General features: G+C 42.4%; 1 protein-coding gene across 1 annotated transcript in view; it reads left to right on the plus strand.

Moving 5' to 3' along the window:
- The window catches only part of MOSPD2 (motile sperm domain containing 2), a 980,078-nt gene that overhangs the window by 354,945 nt on the left and 605,188 nt on the right, over window positions 1-19,945 (plus strand). The window contains exon 7 of the mRNA XM_044071848.1: window positions 18,670-18,794. Within this exon, the coding sequence (XP_043927783.1) occupies window positions 18,670-18,794 (125 nt within the window). The remainder of the gene's footprint in view (window positions 1-18,669; window positions 18,795-19,945) is intronic.

Raw genomic sequence — 19,945 nt, forward strand, 5'->3', positions numbered from 1 at the left:
AACTGTATTTTAATTGTACAATACTGTTAAAATCAGCTTTGTACCTCTGTCCATTCTGTATCAGTCCATTAGTACCATTTCCTTCGTCGTTTAACGTAGATGCATTTACACTGGTGCCATTCGAATTTGTCCTAAAAATGCATGGTATATCCTAGCAGGCGGCTCCTGCTCTCAAATCTGTGTTAAATTCAGTAATTTTGCTGGAAATAGATGCCGTTGGTAATCTTTTCGCTCCGTTTTCTTTTCTGCCAAACATTTCCTGGTTTCCTGGTATGCCCGGTGATGATGTCGACGAGAACTGGCTTGGAGGTGTAAGCAGCTCAATCAGCTGTGACAATTGGTTAGACAATCTGTCAATCTTGTCTAAGTCGCCTCCCCTCTCTTGGGTACCTTTAACGGATGTCGTAGCCTCCTCAGTTTCCATCACAAAACAACCAAAATAAAGTCAACAAATGGAAAACAATTGCTCTAAACAGTCCAGCCAACACAAATACAAAGGAGCAATTGAAAAAGAAAGCTCGAATGCTTGGTAATGCATAATACACTTTATTCCACTGAGACTCCTATTCCTTCGAACACATTAATGCTGTACAGAAATATATCCTGCGTTTTCGTTTCAAGTGACTTCCTCAGATGAAGAAAACTGAATGCATACCTAGTAAATACACAATAATATATACCCTCACAATCAATTCTCTAATTAATTAATAGTTCAAGTAAATGTTTTAATTCATTAAACTTTAAAAATGCTTCATAAAATACATTAAATAACCATTAACTGTTAAAAATTGATGCTTCAAAAAATACAAATATGTCTACAAATATGTCATATAAATACTTTCCTATAAAAACATATTTCATCCATACTACATTCATTTTAATAACAATATAAAATACTTTTAAAAAACATTCAAGAATATGACTGAAAATTCTATATGGACAATAGCACCTTCTTGTGTTAGGAAAAGGATTTATTTATTCAACAGACCAAACAAAATAATCCCTCCATTAATTCATATTAGCAAAACATCTTAACATATAAAGTAGGAGATGCAACCAGATGTAGGGAGCCTATAACAAGAAGAATAAGCAGAGTAACTTAAGAAATAAAGTAGAAAATTCAGAAAGAAATTGAGAAAAGGCAAAAAAAACAAAGCATGTATTTAAGATTTTGCTAAGGTTAGAAGATGATGGGCTGAACAATTAATAGCTAAGATAAAAAAAAAATGATATATAGTCAATCAAGATGGAAGTCTCCACGAATAGATCATGTTCCTGTGGAAATTTGGAGGTTAGAAGGGAAGAAAGTGATAAAGCACTGGAAAATTTTAACAATTTGTAATTGGAGGAGCAGTTCCAGTCTCTTGGGGAAAAACTGTGGTGGCTGTATTACCCAGAGAGAATAAAGACTTTACAGACCTAGTATTTTGCAGACCCATTTCAATTTTGTTTGACTATACTAGCTAAGAGAATTATAAAGGTGTTACTAAATTAGTATGGGTCAATGTGATTTTGTAAAGGAATGCAAATGTTTGACAACATTAATAGAACAGTGCTGATCCAGGGGGAAGCAGAATACAAGAAAATTATCCTGTTGTGGGTCTTGATGCAGAGAAAGCATTTGATAGAGTCAAATGGAACTTTGAGAGATGAACAAACGGGTAACATTTGTGGATCCTGATAATAAGAAAAGATAATATAATAATGAGAATAGGAGAGTACAACAAGGGTTGGAGACAAGAATTAAGGTGGGAGGATTCCTCTCTTTTTGAACAAAAGAACCAGACATGGATGTACTCTCTCACTATTTGCTTTTTATTTAGAGCTATTAGCAAAGAAAATAAATATTCACAAATTCAAGGCTATGTCTAGTATTGTAATCAAGAAAAGTTAGTTTTGTAGATTATATTTTGTACTTGATAAATCCATAGGATAGTTCAGTGCTGTGTAACATTCTGAGTCAGTTTAATTTTTTTTCCCCATAAAACAAGTGAATGTAAAGTAAAGGTCTTCACATTTGAACTGTGCACCTTTGCATTAAACTGATTTGGCAATAATGATATTTATGGAGATGTGGTAAAATATTTAGGTGTATGAATTTAACAGATTCTGTTACAGCAGTTAAGGATATGTGTATAGAAACTAAAAAGAAAAGGCAAAAATTGAGAAACCAGAAGGTCTTTGTTATGGATAGTAAGATATGAAAAGTGAAAATGTTTTAGTCCCTTTTGTCTTGTGTACAGGTCAGCTGTATTTACATCAACCAGAGGAGGTACTGTGGGTGGTAATAGAGAGTTGAAATTCTGCTGTGGAACACTATTTTACTTGCTTATTTGTACTTTCATAAAATTAATGCTGTCTGTCCTTTCCACTTTCCTCTAGTGTAGCAATTCAATTTACTATTTTTTGAGAGTTCATCTTGAGAAGATTCATGTTCAGCCAGTCTTTCCTTATTTTCATTCTCTGCTTTCTGCAGTTTTATCAGTTAATTGGAATAGCTTTTCCAACTTCTATTTTTCTAGCCTTTTGTCATTTTGTCTTTGTGTATTCATCTAGTGCCTTGCTTATTTTAAGCATCTCCGAGTGTATGTGATTTGTATTCTAAATTGCTGAAAGCCATCTCCTGTACTAAAACTGAAACTTGAACTGCCTTTTGCTGAGTAGCTGTAAGGTTCTTCCCAGTCTCTTCTGGTTGATTTTTTCTTAATTTATTAAAATGTTGGCTTTAATGGCTTCCAGGTAGTTTAATTACTAGCCAATAAATGAGTTTTAGTCAAATTAATAAGTTTTCCTTGCTTTTTTCAATTGGTGTATCAGTTTTTTACACAGGTAGAGCAATAATCAACATACTACTCATTCTGCAACCGTCTTCCATCTGTCCATTTTCTTCATCTTTCTGTTTAACCTCAGCAGGAGAAACATAATATCGCTTTGCATGATTGGAAGGGGAAGAGTTTGATGCAGATTGGAAAGGTGTTATCAGTGGAGCAGTCATGCTACCTGCAACGCAAGTCCAGGTGGTTACTGAGGAGGAACCATTTTTTTTACACTGCTGTTATTGCTGAAAATGTTAGGAAGTGCCCATAACTTTTATTTCTTCTTTACCTTTTAAGGAGTACAGGAATACCTTGACCTACAAGGTGTAGGTGCCGAATATAAGGATGTTTTATTGGAACAGAAACATGTTTATAAAGGATTTCACTAGAAAGAAATTTGTCAGTATCGGCAGACTTTCATCCTTTTCAAGGGAAGTACAGTGGTACTTTTCAGTTGCTTGCAGAAACTGTAAATCTTCATTATTTTATTCAGGATATTTTGACGTTTTCTAATGTTACTATTGTTACCTAACAAGACCAGCAGTGTTCCCCTCCATCTTAATATTGAGAGCAGTCATCCATCCAGTAGCCCAACAGGCTTCAGGAATAAGTCAGCATGTAATTGTATAGGATGGTTTCTGTTGTACTTTAGGGTTTTGGGTAATGCAGTTAGTGTATAAAAGGAAGAGTACATTGGACCATCAGCCCAAACACTGGTTGATCGTAGAGACTGGTCAGTAGGATGTTATAGATATATTTGCACTTATCACAGGAGCTTTTTGGGACACACGTGGTGAACCCCCCTCCAGGGGCAGAGGAGGGGGCAATAATGGAAGACGCCACCCTCGCAGCAGAGGGGGTCCGCAAAACCAGGGTGACAGAGATCACTTCTTTGGGAAGCCCTACCAGCACTCCTGAAAGGCCCGACTGCCCTACTCTGGAGGCAGTCAGGGGTCGCTTATCTTTGTATCCAGACGCCTGGCTCAAAATAACAAATGACAACTGGGTGCAAAGTATAATTTCCAGAGGATACTTCATTCCTTTCGCCACACCCCCTCCACCAACAAGGAAAATCCCGGATGTTCCACCCAGTTACAGGGAACAGGCAACAGTAGAGGTCCAAACGTTCCTAAGAAAGAGTCATCCAACCAGTCCCAGCAGACCAGACAGGATCCGGAACTTACTCAAGATTCTTTTTAGTTCCAAAAAAGACAGGTGACTGGAGACCTATATTGGACATCGGCAGGCTAAAATCTGTTAAAAAAGAGAAGTTTAGGATGGTCACACTTCAGTCTATACTTCCCTTCTTAGGGAAAGACAATTTGATGTGCCTCAATAGATCTCCAGGATGCGTACTACCACATAAAAATGACCAGACCATCCAGGAATCATCTGCGCTTCTGCCTGGGAGCCAGTCATTACCAGTTTTGAGCCCTGCCCTTTGGTCTCACTACAGCCCCCAAGAGTGTTCACCAAATGTATGGCAGTGGTCACGGCTCACCTGAGACGTTTAGGATTCCAGGTGTTTCCATACCTAGACGATTGGCTCCTTACCGCCATCACCAGGCATCAACTCATTCAAGCCAGGAACTCCACTCTCACTCTGCAGCCAGCTGGGCATTACAATAAACTTAGAAAAATCTGCTTTGTTGCCATCGCAACATATCGTTTTTATTGGAGCAGAACTGGACACCACCACCACCATGCTAAGACTTCCAGTAGAAAGTCTTACTACAGCAGGTCCGCATTCTGATATCCAAAAACAAGGCTTCAGCATCAGAAGTTCTAAAGTTGTTAGGTATGATGGCAACTGCAATTCTGGCCATACCGCTGGGTCGTATACACATGCGGATACTGCACTGGCTGTTGTTCACTCAATGGTCTTACCAAGAGCTTCCCATGTCTCACCTGATAATGATCACAAACTCTTGCAAAAAGATCTTCAGTTGTGGTTGACCTCACTTCATGTCACGACCGGACGTCCCTTTCTTTTACCCCCACCAGCGGCCACAGTGACCACGGACACTTCCCTGATTGGGGGGGGGGCATTTTCAGAGAGGGACAGCCCAAGGCACATGGACTGGGGGGGGGCATTTTCAGAGAGGGACAGCCCAAGGCACATGGACTGATCGAGACACATCTGCATATTAATGTCTTAGAGGTGAGAGCAGATGTTCGTGTTTCACTGTTACAGTCATTACATTTGGGTAATCTGCTGACAGGTTGCCCTCAGTCGGCCTGAATTCCAAAGTCTTGGGTCCTGCATCGGTTGCTGTCTCCTCTTTCATGACGTCAGGTCGTCAGGGGTATAAAACAAGCAGCCGACACCATTTTCTTTAGTCTTTCTTGCCGTGCGGTGCCCGAAGCAGAAGTATTTCGCAAGTGCCGGTTGGCCGACTCCTGAAATCTTCGAGTTTCAGAACCGAAGTCTTCACTAAAGCTAAGTACCCCATTGGGGAAACTTTTTTCTTGCTCCATACCGATGTCAGAAAAAGTTAATAAATGTATTACTTGTGGAAAGCAAATACCTCATAAGGATTTTCATTTATACTGTATTCCTTGCCTAGGCACTGATCGCCTGGCTGTCGGTTTTGTGCTAGATCTAACCAATGTACTATTAAGCATCAGTATATTTTTGCCTCAAAATATTTTGGAAACAGATTTAACTACCCTGAAATGTCACACCGTCGAGGTCCAAAACCGACAAAGCTTCTCCTAAGCCAGTCGCTGGTACTCAGTGAGGCGCTTTTGCAGCCCCTGATACCCGCTACTTTCGAGTCGCAGGCCCCTACCGAGACCCATGTGGTGTCCGCACGCTGTGAGATTCTCAAAGTATTGTACCCACGGATGTCTCTCCAGATGGGTCCAGATCCGCTGAGCAGGCACCGGCTTCTGAGAGTGTATTCAGGCCTCTTTTAGATAAAACCGACACCAGCTTCAAAACCAAAGACAAAAGCAACTTCTAAAGCTAAAAAACTGACGCATGAGCCACGTGCACAGGCCTGTATGCCCAAAAAAACAGATGATCAAAATGGCTGAAGACCTAATTACCTTGATCAGGGGTTCCCAACCCCCTCCTGATAAGAGGCCTAGGCAAGACGCTGATTATGATTCTTCAGATCAGGTTTCTATTTTTTCTGATTCCTCTTCTGATCAGGAATTATCTATACCTCCCTATGAGGATTCTGATGCAGAGGAATCTATCCCATCTGCATCACCTCCTGAGGATTATTTATTTGGAGAAACCTTGCATACTTTGAGGGAGCATTTTCACTGGGAGAGTCAAGACTTCTCAGAGTCAAAAAAGAGGCTCAGGGATTTCCTTCTTCTCCCTCAGTATAGGCCTTTAGCTATACCTCCTGTTTTAGACATTGTGAATGATGTGTTTTCGGAGTCAAGCTCGACTCCAGACTCCTTACCTCCGGCTCCCAGCAAGCCAGACCGATATTACAGGGTCCCTGACTCACACACATTTTTATTTAGAAATCCTGCTGCTGACCCTGAAACTATTTCACAGAGTCTAAAGGGGGTTAAGGCCTCAGCAGCAAAAAATCCTACCCACTCTGACAGAGATTCAAGAGCACTGGATAGATGGGGAAAGAAGGTTTATACATCTGTAACCTTGGCAATTAGAGCCTTAAACTGCCAGTTTCATATGCTCAAGTATGAACAACATGTTATGGGATTGCTGAAACAGAAAATTATGTTGATTTCTGAATGTGCAGAAAATAAATAATTGCAGGAATTAATGCATGCAGCAGAACAAGTTGGAAAGCATACTTTGCAATGTGGTTTTGATTCCTTAGAGGCCTCCTGCAGGGCCGCAGTTACTGGATCTGTGATTAGGAGGCATGCCTGGCTAAAAGAGCAAAATTTGCCTGATCATATTAAAGATAAATTACTGGATGCACCTTTACAGCATGATACTCTGTTTGGTATTAAGGCAGAAGAGGTTTAAAGAAAATGGAAGACAAAGCTAAGTCTCCGTAAACTGTAAAAGACGTAAAGTGCAGCCACCAAGATTCAGTAGACACTGGCCTACAAAAAATTGGTCCTTTCCTGTGTCCGACAGAGCTCAAAGGGGCAAATCCAGACGTCCTAAAGGTTCTAGATACCAGGCACAAGATTCTTACAGGTCAAAGCAATGGGGTGCTTCTACCTTCAAATCTGGACGGGATAAAGCGCAACCCTACAGAAAACAGTCTCAGTGACTTCCCTCCGCGGCACCCTTAGGGGGAAAATTAGCACTTTTTGCTCAAAATTGGTAGGTAATAACCCAGGACAAATGGGTGCTAAACATAGTATCTCAGGGATACAGATTCCACTTCCATACTCCGCCAATGGCAAACGGTTGGCCGGATCTGCCAAAAAATCAATGGGCAGAGGCACAGAAACAGGTTATGTCCCTCATGGATATGGGGGCTAATCAGCCAGTACCAGAACAGGAAAAAGGACAAGGTTTTTATTCAAAACTGTTCTTGGTACCCAGAAAAGACAAGGCCTGGCACCCAATAACTGGACTTATCAATTTTGAACACAAACCTGGACATTCCAAAATTCCAAAAACTTTACAGCAGTTTCTGCCCATGCTGGGCAAGAACACTTGGCTGGTGACATTAGATCTAAAAGAGGCATACCCGCATATCCCAATAAGGGAAACGTGCAGAAGATACCTCCGTTTCAAGGCTGGCTCTGTGCATTACCAATTCTCTGCGCTGCCCTTTGGCTTATCTACTGCACCCAGGGTCTTTACAAAGTGCCTGGCACCAGTAATTGCATTTTGCAGACAAAAAAGTATGCAAATTTGTCCTTACTTGGACGACTGTCTCATTCAAGCAGAGAAGGACATTCTTCTTCAGCATCTGGCGTTTGTGAAAAGGCTTCTAACATGCCAAGGGTACACAATAAACGAAAAGAAATCACAACTGGTACCCTCTCAAAAGATAACATTATTGGGTGCAAACTTGAATACAACTGCCCAGATGGATTTTCTCACACCAAACAAACAAAGGCAACTGACTACTTACTTCAAACTGATGGCAACAAAAACCCCATTATCTGCAAGATAAACTATGCAGGCTTTGGGGTTCATGGCATCTTGTATCCTACTGATTCCATATGCAAGATATGGAATATCCATTCCAAAGACATGCATCTGGAGTGTTTCTCCCCGGCCTCCGCTGAAAACAGGCTCTGTGGAACCTAGTCGGACATTCCCGGTCAACAAATGTTAAATAAATAAATAAATAAAATATGAGGAAACTACAATGGTACCTAAAAAGTTTATGGAGTCAACATTGTCACAGTCTGGAAGCAATGATTCCTCTCATTCCCTGCCTACAACAGGAGTTTCTGTGGTGGGCAAAAGCATGTCACCAGAACATGGGACGGGCTTTCACTCTACCCCCTGCCAGTCAAACCTACGCATCAGATTATGCATGGGGGGCCCACCTGGCGGGAAGATGCATTCAGGGCATATGGACCCCAAAACAAATGCATCTGCATATCAATCAAAAAGAAATGTTAGCTGTTCAAAATGCCCTGACAGCCTTCAAGGGCTTACTTCATCCAGGACAACTACTGATAAAGATGGACAACACCACGGTGATGTGGTATATAAACAAGCAGGAGTGCACGCACTCATACTCCCTGTGCAGACTAGCCATGGCACTGTGGGACACAGCCTTGACTTACCAAATACATCTTCAAGCTCAATTCCTGCCAGGAAAGCAAAATACTCTGGCAGACAATTTAAGCAGAAACCTTATGGACCCTCACGAATGGAAACTAGATCCACAAGTCTTCAGCATGATAATAAAGAAATGGGGGAGACCGGACATAGACCTATTTGCCTCTCCTCGAAGTTATCAACTGAAAAAATTCTGCACAAGGACTCATCATGGACAAGCATGGAAATTGGACTCCCTATCCTTCAGTTGGAAAAACCTATCAGTTTATGCCTTTCCTCTTCTTCCCAAGGTACTACTAAGTCAGGCAGGAGAAACCAAAGATGATGCTAATTGCCCCGGACTGGCCCCGCCAATACTGGTACCCAATCCTAAGGAGCATGTGTCAATTCCCAGCTTGGTACTTACCTCACATACCTCACTTACTGTCCCAACAAAACAATCAAATCCTGCACGATCAGCTCCAAACACTGAACCTGGCAGCATGGCTGATCATGTAGTTATTCAAACAACACCTCTCAGTAAAGCTGTGATGGATGTTATTTTGGAAGCCAGAAGGCCTAGTACTAGAAAATCTTATGCTGATAAATGGAAGAGATTCTGTGCTTGGAACCAAGCACAAGGAACTGATACAGCAGAGCCAAATATTCCTCAGATTTTACAATACTTGATTGAGATGTTTGACAAAGGCCTATCTTTTTCATAAAAAAAAATCCATGCCTCCGTTATCTCGGCGCATTACAACACAGAGCCACCAATCTTTTCTCATCCTTTACTAAAGCAGCATCTTAGAGGGACCAGAAATTTAAGGCCTCCCAGAAGATCACCAATTCCTGCATGGGACCTCAATTATGTGTTGGAAAAGCTCACCCTGCCTCCATTTGAACCAGTTGCTACTGCAGACCTAAAGTTCTTATCATGGAAAACAGCTCTGCTCCTGGCAATTACTTCAGCAAGAAGAGTCTCAGAGCTACAGGCCCTCATGGCTGTGGAGCCTTTTATCATTTTTTACCCAGACAGGGTGTCCCTGTGGGACCAATCCTTCATTTATGCCCAAGGTGGTTTCCAGTGTGGCTCTTAACCAAACTATTCATCTGCCAACCTTTTATCCAAATCCGCAGAACAAGGGGGAGAGGATTCTGCATTCATTGGACATACACAGACAGCTAAGATTCTACTTGAGCAGGACTAAAGCTCTAAGAAAAACTGAGCAGTTACTAGTGACATATGCTGCAGGATCAGAAGGAAAGGCTATTTCAAAGCAGACTATTTCAAAGTGGATAAGCCACTGCATTCGTTTCTGCTACTTACTGTGCCCAAGGGCATTAGGTCTCATTCCACCAGAGCTGCAGCTACATCAGCAGCCTTTCTCAGAGGAGTACCAACCAAAGACATTCTAGAGGCTGCTACTTCTGTTCACACTTTTACAAAGCATTATCATTTGCCTCTCTACTCTAAGTCCAGGGAAGGCTTTGCCACTGCAGTTCTGCGGGGCCTTATAGCCACCCCTAATGCTGTTTAGCTCCAGCCTCCCATCCATAGCTTTGGGATTCTACCCAAATGTGATGACTGCAACAGTGAAACACGAAGAACATAGTACAGTTGTGTTCACTTATCATAAATGTAGATGTTCGAGTGTATTCACTGTTGCAGTCCAGGTTACCCGCCCGCCATCCCTTTAGTTTCTCTTTCCTTCACTATCTTCTACAACCTATGTGGTGTATTTGCTTATAGATGAAGGTAAAGTTTGTATTGTTGCATGTATATGTAGTTTATATATATATATATATATATATATATATATATATATATATATATATTTTTTGCTACCTTTTTGGGGGCACCTGACATCTGGGGCAAGAAAAACTAAAGAAAATGGCATCTGCTGCTTGTTTTATACCCCTGACGAACTGATGTCACGGAAGAGCAGACCGCAACTGACGCAAGACCCAAGACTTTGGAATTCAGGCCGACTGAGGGCAACCTGCCAGCAGATTACCCAAATGTAATGATTGCAACAGTGAATACACTCGAACATCTACATCTAAGGTAAGTGTACACAACTGTACTGTACTTTTGGCACTGCAGTATTTCCAAGGCTTTCCTCTAGGTACAATTGCAATTCAGACAGACAACATGTCATTGGTCTGGCACTTGAACAAACAAGGAGGAACCAGGTCATATCCCCTTTGTCGCAAGGCCCTAAGAGTATGGCAGTGGGCTATATCCACCCAGCGCTTTCTGTTAGCAATGCACATCCCAGGGAAATCCAGCATGATAACAGACAAGCTGAGCAGAGCAATTTTGTTGCCTCACAAGTGGTCCCTCAAGAAACAAATAGCGGACAGGATATTCCGCAGGTGGGGCCAGTCTTGCTGCAACCTTTTTGCCAGTCATGTGAACACGAAATGCAAAAGCTACTTTGCCCTGACTCCCCCTCCTGGAGAAGACCCAAGGGATGCACTCATTAACGATTGGCCTCCGGGTCTTCTCTGTGCATTTCCACCAATCCCGTTGATACCCAAGGTTCTACAGAAAGCAAAATCTCTGGGAAGGACCATCATTCTAATAACCCCTCATTGGCCTCATCAGATTTGGATGTTCATCGTGTTTCACTGTTGCAGTCATTACACTTGGGTTATCCTGCTGGCAGGCTACCCACAGTCGGCCCGAATTCCAAAGTCCTGGTCCGGTGTCAGTTGCTGTCGCCTCTTCCCTGACGTCAGTGCGCCAGGGGTATATAAGATGCAGCCAACACCATTTTCTTCAGTCTTTCTTGCCGCGCGGTGTCCGAAGCAAAAGCAGTTCGCAAGTGCCGGTCGGCCGACTCCTGAGATTTTCGAAATTGAATTTCAGAACCGAAGTCTTCAATAAAGCTAAGCACCTCGTTGGGGAAACTTTTTCTTGCTCCAGACCGATGTCAGTAAAATTTAACAATTGTATTTCTTGTGGAAAGTAAATACCTCATAAGGATTTTCACTCTTACTGTATTCCTTGCCTAGGCCCTGACCACAACGTTGCTAGTTGTCAGTTTTGTGCTAGATTCAACCAACACACTATTAAGCGTCGGTTTGATTTTGCTTTACATTACTTTGGCCGAAGGTTTAACTACATAATACCGTCGGAACAACCGACAACCAGAATTCATAAAAAACGCAAAGACAAAGAAAAGGACAGGCATCCGAGGTCCAAAACTAACGACAAAGCCTCTTCTAGGCCAGTCGCCGGTTCTCAGTGAGGCACTTTCGCAGCCCCTGACACCCACTACCTCAGAGCCACAGGCCGCCTCCAACTCCCACGTGGAGACAACTAGGCCTCTGGAAACTCAAGGTATTGGGCCTGCGGAAACTATTCCCTCAGATGGGTCCGGAGCCGCTGAGCAGGCATCGGCTTCTGAGGATGTTTTCAGACCTACACAGCTTACTATCAAGTCCACTTCAGCAGCCAAGGCAAAGTCTAAAACACCATTAAAGACAAATAAACAAGTACAGCATTCTCCTAGATAGTCATCCATGCCAAAGAAACAGATGCTTAAAATGGCCGAGGACCTAATTACTCTGATCAGGGGTTCCCATCCCCCTCCTGATAAAAGGCCTAGGCAAGACACTGACTATGACTCCTCTGATTCCTCTTCAGAACAGGGATATTTTCTTCCTCCCTGTGAAGACTTTGACACTGAAGAATCTATCCCTTTAGCCTTTCCTCCTGAGGTTTACTCTTTTGGGGAAACCTTGCACACCATGAGGGAGCATTTCCATTGGGAGAGCCAGGATTATTCTGAATCCAAGAAAAGGCTCAGAGACTTTCTTTTACTGCCTCAGCACAGGCCCCTTGCTATCCCCCCTGTACTAGATATTGTTGATGATGTTTTTTCTGAATCCAGTTGGTCTCCTGACTCTTTGCCCCCTGCACCAGTCAAGCCAGATAGGTACTACAGGGTCTCAGACTCTCATAAATTTCTTTATAAAAACCCTGCTGCTGACCCAGAAACAATTTCTCAGGGTCCCGAAGGGGTCAAGGCTTCCACTGCAAAAAACCCTGTTCCCTCTGACAGGGATTCTAGAGCACTGGATAGATGGGGAAAAAGTTTACACTTCTGCTACTTTAGCTGTAAGGGCTTTAAACTGCCAGTTTCACATGCTTAAATATCAACAATACCTAATGTCTTTGCTAAAACAGAAAATGCTTACAAGCTCAGAATGTCCTGACAATAAGGAAATGCAGGATTTATTGCATGCAGCTTGAACAAGTAGGAAAGCATACTTTGCAATGTGGTTTTGATTCTTTAGAGGCGTCTTGCAGAGCCGCAGTTACAGGTTCTGTCATTCGAAGGCATGCTTGGTTAAAAGAACAAAGTTTACCTGATCATGTTAAAGCAAAATTATTGGATGCTCCATTACAGCATGATACTTTGTTTGGTGTTAAGGCAGAAGAGGTGTTAAAGAAAATGGAGGATAAAGCAAAATCAATGCAGACAGTAAAGGATTTTTTACAGGTTCAGCCACCTAGATTTAGCAGGAACTGGCCTTCAAAAAATTGGTCCTTTCCGGTGTCAGACAGGCCACAAAGAGGCAGTTACAGACGCCCAAGAGGCAGATCTCAGCCCCAAGGCTCATACAGACCTAAACAATGGGGTGCTTCAGCCCCCAAAGGTGAAGAAGACAAATCACAACCTTATAGGAAACAGTCCCAGCGACTTCCCTCTGCAAATGCCAAGCATTTACCTTTTGGCAGCACCCTTAGGGGGAAAACTAGCACTTTTCTCAAAAAACTGGCACATGATCACCCAGGACAAATGGGTACTGAATATTGTTTCTCAGGGTTACAGGTTCCACTTTCACACCCTACCAAGGTCAAAAGGTATGCCAGACCTGCCACAAAATCAATGGGCAAAGACACAAAAACAAATTTCTGCTCTCATGGACATGAGAGCTATTCAAAAAGTACCACAGCAAGAACAGGGGCAAGGATTTTACTCAAGACTTTTCTTGGTACCCAGAGAGGACAAAGCCTGGAGACCAATACTGGACCTGACGATTCTAAATACTTTCCTGGATGTTCCAAAATTCAAAATGTTGACACTGCAGCAACTTCTACCCATGCTGAGCAAGAAGGCTTGGCTAGTTAATTTGGACCTCAAAGAGGCATACCTGCATGTCCCAATCAGATAATCTTGCAGAAGATACCTTAGATTCATAGCTGGCTCAATGCATTACCAATTGTCTGCACTGCTCTTTGGCTTATTTACTGCGCCCAGGGTCTTCACAAAATGCCTGGCAGCAGTAGTTGCTTTTTGCAGACAAAAAGGAATTCAAATATATCCCTACTTGGACGACTGCCTTATTCAAGCAGAGAGCAAGGACATTCTACTACAGCATCTGGCGTTTGTAAAAAGATTACTAATTTGCCTAGGGTACACGGTAAACGAAAAGAAATCAAAACTAGTGCTCTCTCAAGAGATAATATTCCTGGGTGCAAGCTTAAATACAACTACCCAGATGGCTTATCTCACGCCAGACAAGCAAAGGCAACTAACTCATTACTTTCAAATGATGGCAACAAAGACCCAGCTATTTGCAAGAAAAATTCTGCAGGCTTTGGGCTTCATGGCATCCTGCATCCTGCTAATTCCATATGCAAGACTGCATATGAGGAAGCTACAGTGGTATATAAAAAGTGTTTGGACTCAACATTGCCACAGCCTGGAAACAATAATGACCCTTATTCCCTGCCTGCAACAGGAGATTTGATGGTGGGCACTGGCCTGTCACCACAACAAGGGACAGCCTTTCATTTTACCCACAGCCAGGCAGACACTAACAGATGCATCGGATTATGCCTGGGGGGGCACACATGGCAGGAAAATGTATTCAGGGCACATGGCCCGCGGACCAAAGGCATCTTCACATCAATCAAAAAGAGGTGCTAGCTGTACAGAATGCCCTGACAGCCTTCAAGGATCTACTACTTCCAGGACAACTATTACTAAAGACGGACAATACTACAGTTATGTGGTACATAAACAAGCAAGGGGGCACGCATTCCTACCCCCTCTGCAGGCAAGCCATGACTTTGTGGAACACAGCACTGACCTATCAAGTACATCTGCAGGCACAATTCCTGCCAGGAAAGAAAAATACTCTGGCAGACGAACTAAGCAGAAACCTCATGGACACTCATGAGTGGAAACTAAATCCACAGGTCTTCAGCATGATAACAAGGAAATGGGGATGCCCAGACATAGATCTTTTTGCCTCCCCTCTCAACTGCCAACTACAGAGATTCTGCACAAGGACTTATCACTCACAAGCATGGAAAGTGGATGCTCTATCATTCAGCTGGAAAACCCTAACAGTTTATGCCTTTCCACCACTGCCTCTCCTTCCCAAGGTGCTCCTAAAAGTCAGACAAGAGAAGCCAAAAATGATTCTGATTGCCCCAGACTTGCCATGCCAGCACTGGTACCCAATCCTAAAGAGCTTGTCTCAAGGCCCAGACTGGACTTTGCCTCAAATTCCTCATCTTCTGACTCAACAAATCAATCAGATCCTGCACAGCCAACTCAGAACCTTAAATCTGGCTGCATGGCAGATAGTATAGCCACTCAGAACGCACCTCTCTCTAAAGCTGTTATGGATGTCATTCTGGAAGCCATGAGGCCCAGCACCAGGAAATCTTATGCAGAAAAATGGAAGAGATTCTGTGCTTGCAACCAGGTACAAGGACTTGAACCACTTGTTCCAAATATTCCTCAGAGTTTACAATACCTAACTGAGATGCTGGACAAAGGCCTATCCTTCTCATTAATTAAGATCCATGCCAGCTCATTACAATATGGAACCTCCTATTTTCTCTCATCCACTGCTAAGACAGTACCTCAGAGGGCAAAATACACAAGACCCCCAAGGAGAACACCGATACCTACATGGGACCTCAACTTTGTCTTAGAAAAGCTCACACTGCCTCCTTTTGAGCCAGCCAGTACAGCTGATATAAAATTCTTATCATGGAAAACTGCTCTGCTCCTAGCAATAACTTCAGCAAGAAGAGTCTCAGAGTTACAGGCATTAATGGCAGTGGAACCTTTTATCATTTTTCATCCGGACAGGGTTTTTCTAAGGACAAACCCAACATTTATGCCAAAGGTAGTATCCAGTGTGGCTCTTAACCAAACCATTCATTTGCCAACATTTTATCCAAATCCCCAGAATAAAGGGGAGAGACTTCTGCACTCTTTGGACATACACAGGCAGCTACGCTTCTACTTGGACAAAACAAAAGCTTTCAGAAAAACTGAGCAACTGTTTGTAGCATATGCTGCAAGATTACAAGGAAAGGCCATCTCAAAGCAGACTATTTCAAAATGGATATGACACTGTATTCGCTTCTGCTATGCACAGCATGGCAAGTCAGTGCCTAAGAATATTAGGCCACATTCTACCAGGGCAGCAGCCACTTCAGCAGCCTTTCTCAGAGGAGTACCAACCAAGGAAATTTTGGAGGCTGCAACTTGGAGTTCAGTGCACACTTTTACTAAGCATTATCACTTACCTCTTTACTCTAAATCCAGAGCAGGCTTGGCCACTGCACTTCTGCAGGGCCTCATAGCCACTCCTAATCTTATTTAGACCCAGCCGCCCTACCTCAGCTTTGGGATTCAACCCAAGTGTAATGACTGCAACAGTGAAACACGATGAACATAGTACAGTTGTGTATCTACCATAAATGTAGATGTTTGAGTGTATTCACTGTTGCCGTCCAGGTTACCCACCCTCCATCCCCCTTTCTCTTCTGGGACTTGTCTATACTTCTCTATCCTGTACAACCTATGTGGTTTATTTGCTTGTAGATGAAGGTATTTTTATTTTACTCTGTTTTATAAGCAATACGTATTGCCTACCGGGGCACCTGACATCTGGGGTAAGAAAAACTGAAGAAAATGGCGTCGGGTGCATCTTATATACCCCTGGTGCACTGACATCAGGGAAGAGGTGACAGCAACCGACGTCGTTCCAGGACTTTGGAATTCGGGTCGACTGTGGGTAGCCTGCCAGCAGGATAACCCAAGTGTAATGACTGCAACAGTGAATACACTCGAACATCTACATTTATGGTAGGTACACAACTGTACTTTCCCCTTCCTTCGGCTTCATCTTTTGGAGGACCCTTGGATTCTGGACCCATTTCTGGACCTTCTGACACACTCATCGGGGGAACTTCATCCCTCTCTGCAGTCCCTGAAGCTGACAGCTTGTCTGCTGTAATTCCCATCGTAGCCAGGTTCCATAACCTTTCCAATGAGACTAAGCAAATTCTCTTATCCTCTCATAAATCTTCTATGAGGAAGCTTTACCTTAGCAAATGGAAAAAAGTTTCTATATGGGCCTCTAAAAACAATATTGACCCTTACCAAGCCCTTATGGCCTCCATTTTAGAGTTCTTGACCATGATTTTCAAGAAAGTAGCTGCAGCAGCAACAGCTCGTGTTCAACTTGCTGCCATTTCTAATTTTCATCTTTGATTCGAAGGATTGAATATTATGTCATGCAAATTATCCAAAGCCTTTCTCAAAGGGACTTTTCATCTCAGAAAACCTGTGGAATCTCCCTATTCCCCATGGAAGCTAAATTTTATGCTTTCCTGCATTATTCTTCCATTTGAACCAGCTTCCTCATGTGACCTCACATTTTTGTCATGGAAGATTATTTTTTTAGTAGCTATTACTTCTGCCCACAGAGTATCAGCTTCAAGCCTTGTCCATTAAGCCTCCTTACTTGATTTTCTCACTTCGAACAAGCCCTTCCTTTTTGCCTAAGGTTTGCACTGAAACTAATCTTAACCAAATTATTGATTTGCCAGTTTTCTTCCCCAATCACTCCAACAATCTAGAATACATGCTGCACAAACCTGATGTTCACAGACCGCTCAGATTTTACTTGTCTAGAACCTGTAAAGACATGGAATACCCTGCCTCCCGACATCATACTACAGAACTGTTCCTCAACTTTCAAAAATCTTCTTAAATCATACCTCTTTTCTAAGCCATCATGCAATGGCAGTGCACCTCCCTGAAACCTAACCCCAACACAGGAGCCTACCTCCCTATGCCTCTGCAACAAACTTATACTGATCTACAGTTGCCCTGTCTATAAATTGTATATATTGTAAAAATGTTCTACTATGAAAATGCCTTGCACATATATTGTACCATACTATTCCATGAAACTTTTATACTCCTAAATTGTACTCCAACTTTGTATCTTTTATACTTATTAGCTATCCTGCAGCATGTTTAACTGTCTATTCCATGTTACTCTGTAATCTACTACTGATACCATGTACATCTTGTTTAGTTTCTTACTGTATGGAGCTTTTCTCCACTGAAAACAGACACTAGTGGTCCAGCCGGACAGTCCTGGTAAACAAATGTTAAATAAATAATATGTATGTATATGTATTTATTTACACCTCCCAACTATGTGATGATGCAAGTTTAGCTTCCAGTCTGGCTCTGTGGCATAGGAGCATAAAGCCCTAACTGACCCAGATGACCAGAGTTCAAATGCCTGAGGCAGGGCTGGAGGATAGGAATGAGCAGCTTCCCTCTTTTCACCCATTCTGGGAAGGGGGGATTTAGTCATCTTGTTGCCAGATTTGCTGCTGTGCAGATGGAGGCCTGCATGACACCAGTGTCTGCAGCATTCCTGGGTAATAGGCTTAGCAGTACCAAGCCAGTGACAGTACACCTCTGTATGGACACACGCACACACACGCACACACGCACACGCACACACACACACACACACCAAGAGGAGGGCACAGACTGTCCCATGGTGATGCATATGCCTGTGTCAGCCACTAGGGTTGGGGATAGGACCACAACAGAAATGTCCTTAATCACTGCCATTTAACATCTGTGCCACAGATTTCTGTGTCCCTTGAGATGGGGGAACAAGTGGCCAGTGACTAAGGTTTGATTGTCGGCAGGCATGAAGTTTAGGAGAATGACATGGGGAGGGAAGTACATTTTAGCTTCTGAGTAAGAAAGTGCAGGCCATTTCACCATTGACATTTAATATACTGCAATAATATTTGCATGCTCTGGCTTGTGTTGCACATTATCAAAATATTTTGTTATAATACAGAATAAACCTTCTTTTGTTTAGCTGCCTGGAAATTGGTGAAGAGTTGGCTTGGGCCAGATGCTGTACGGTTGCTCAGATTTGTAACTAGGAGTGAGGTACAGGACTATATCAGTGTGGAGTATCTACCACCGCATATGGGTGGAATAGTAAGTATAATTCACTATCGAGTAATGGTAAGATAATGAATCCTGTGATCTTATTTTTGCATAAGAATTATGTTGTTTTACGGGTAGAGTTTAGAAAGAGCACCAGCCAGCTAGCCATTAGCCTGCACTGAGCTGCTTAGGCTGCACTTGACTCCAAATCTTTATTCAACCGTAGAGTTGTAAATGGACCCATCTTAAGTAATTTGATGGTTTGGCATACTGCAGTAAGCTGCAAGATGGTTTAGTGTAGACTGTGGAATTTCCCCAAGCAGCGCAGCATTGCAGTGACATTTGCTAAAGCGTTTTGCTTGCAGTTTGAAAACATATATTTAAGCAATGTTTAAAAATGAAATAATTCCATTAGTAGCTGCACAAAACAACTGCACTGATATACCGAAAAATATTCTTTCTACTAGTTACACCAACTTCAGTGGCTCAACATGTAGCTTGTTTGCCTTTGGTAGTGTAAGATTAGAAGAAAGCTTTGGTTCTCTTCCCCTTGTAGGTGATTGGAATAATCTTAATCTGTTTATTTAGGGTATGCTGCACTCCTTAGTGTGCTATCCTTTGGGTGAGATGTTAAACCATGGTTTCTCGCTTTTCTAATTTCTCCAAGTCTTTTGGATTCTAATACCATGACAGGAATGAACCACATCCCTAAGTCAAACTACGATTAAAGTTCATGAAATTAGTATTGTTTCAATCTTTGATGTCAGCCAGAAGTACTGTTCTCAGCACCCGCAGTGTGCCCAGTAATGACTCCTTTTACAATTCGTACAGGTTTACATGTATTAGTAACGTATCTAGATACGATTGTAGATTCTTTTTTATAAGACCCACTGCTCCTAATACTATTGGAGAACTGTCTGTTCTTTCTTCCACATTACTCTCATTTCTGTTCTTTCTTCCACATTACTCTCATTTCTGCCTGCAAATCCTGATATTTTATGACTGTGTCTCTATATGCAAGACACTGTAGTCAGTCGGTGTTGCGATTTCAATGAGCAGTGCTATTGTTGTCTTCTTTACATGGACCACTATATCCAGTTTTCTAGCATCTATCTTTTGAACTGTTGGCAATGGGTTATCTCACGAGATGTAGACTTCATAATTTTCAATGATGCTTTGTGGCTCATGTTTCCAGTGTTTTT

This window comes from Protopterus annectens, chromosome 5.part0 (assembly GCF_019279795.1).
Source record: "Protopterus annectens isolate FY-2018-M chromosome 5.part0, PAN1.0, whole genome shotgun sequence".
Taxonomy (NCBI): Eukaryota; Metazoa; Chordata; order Ceratodontiformes; family Protopteridae; genus Protopterus; species Protopterus annectens.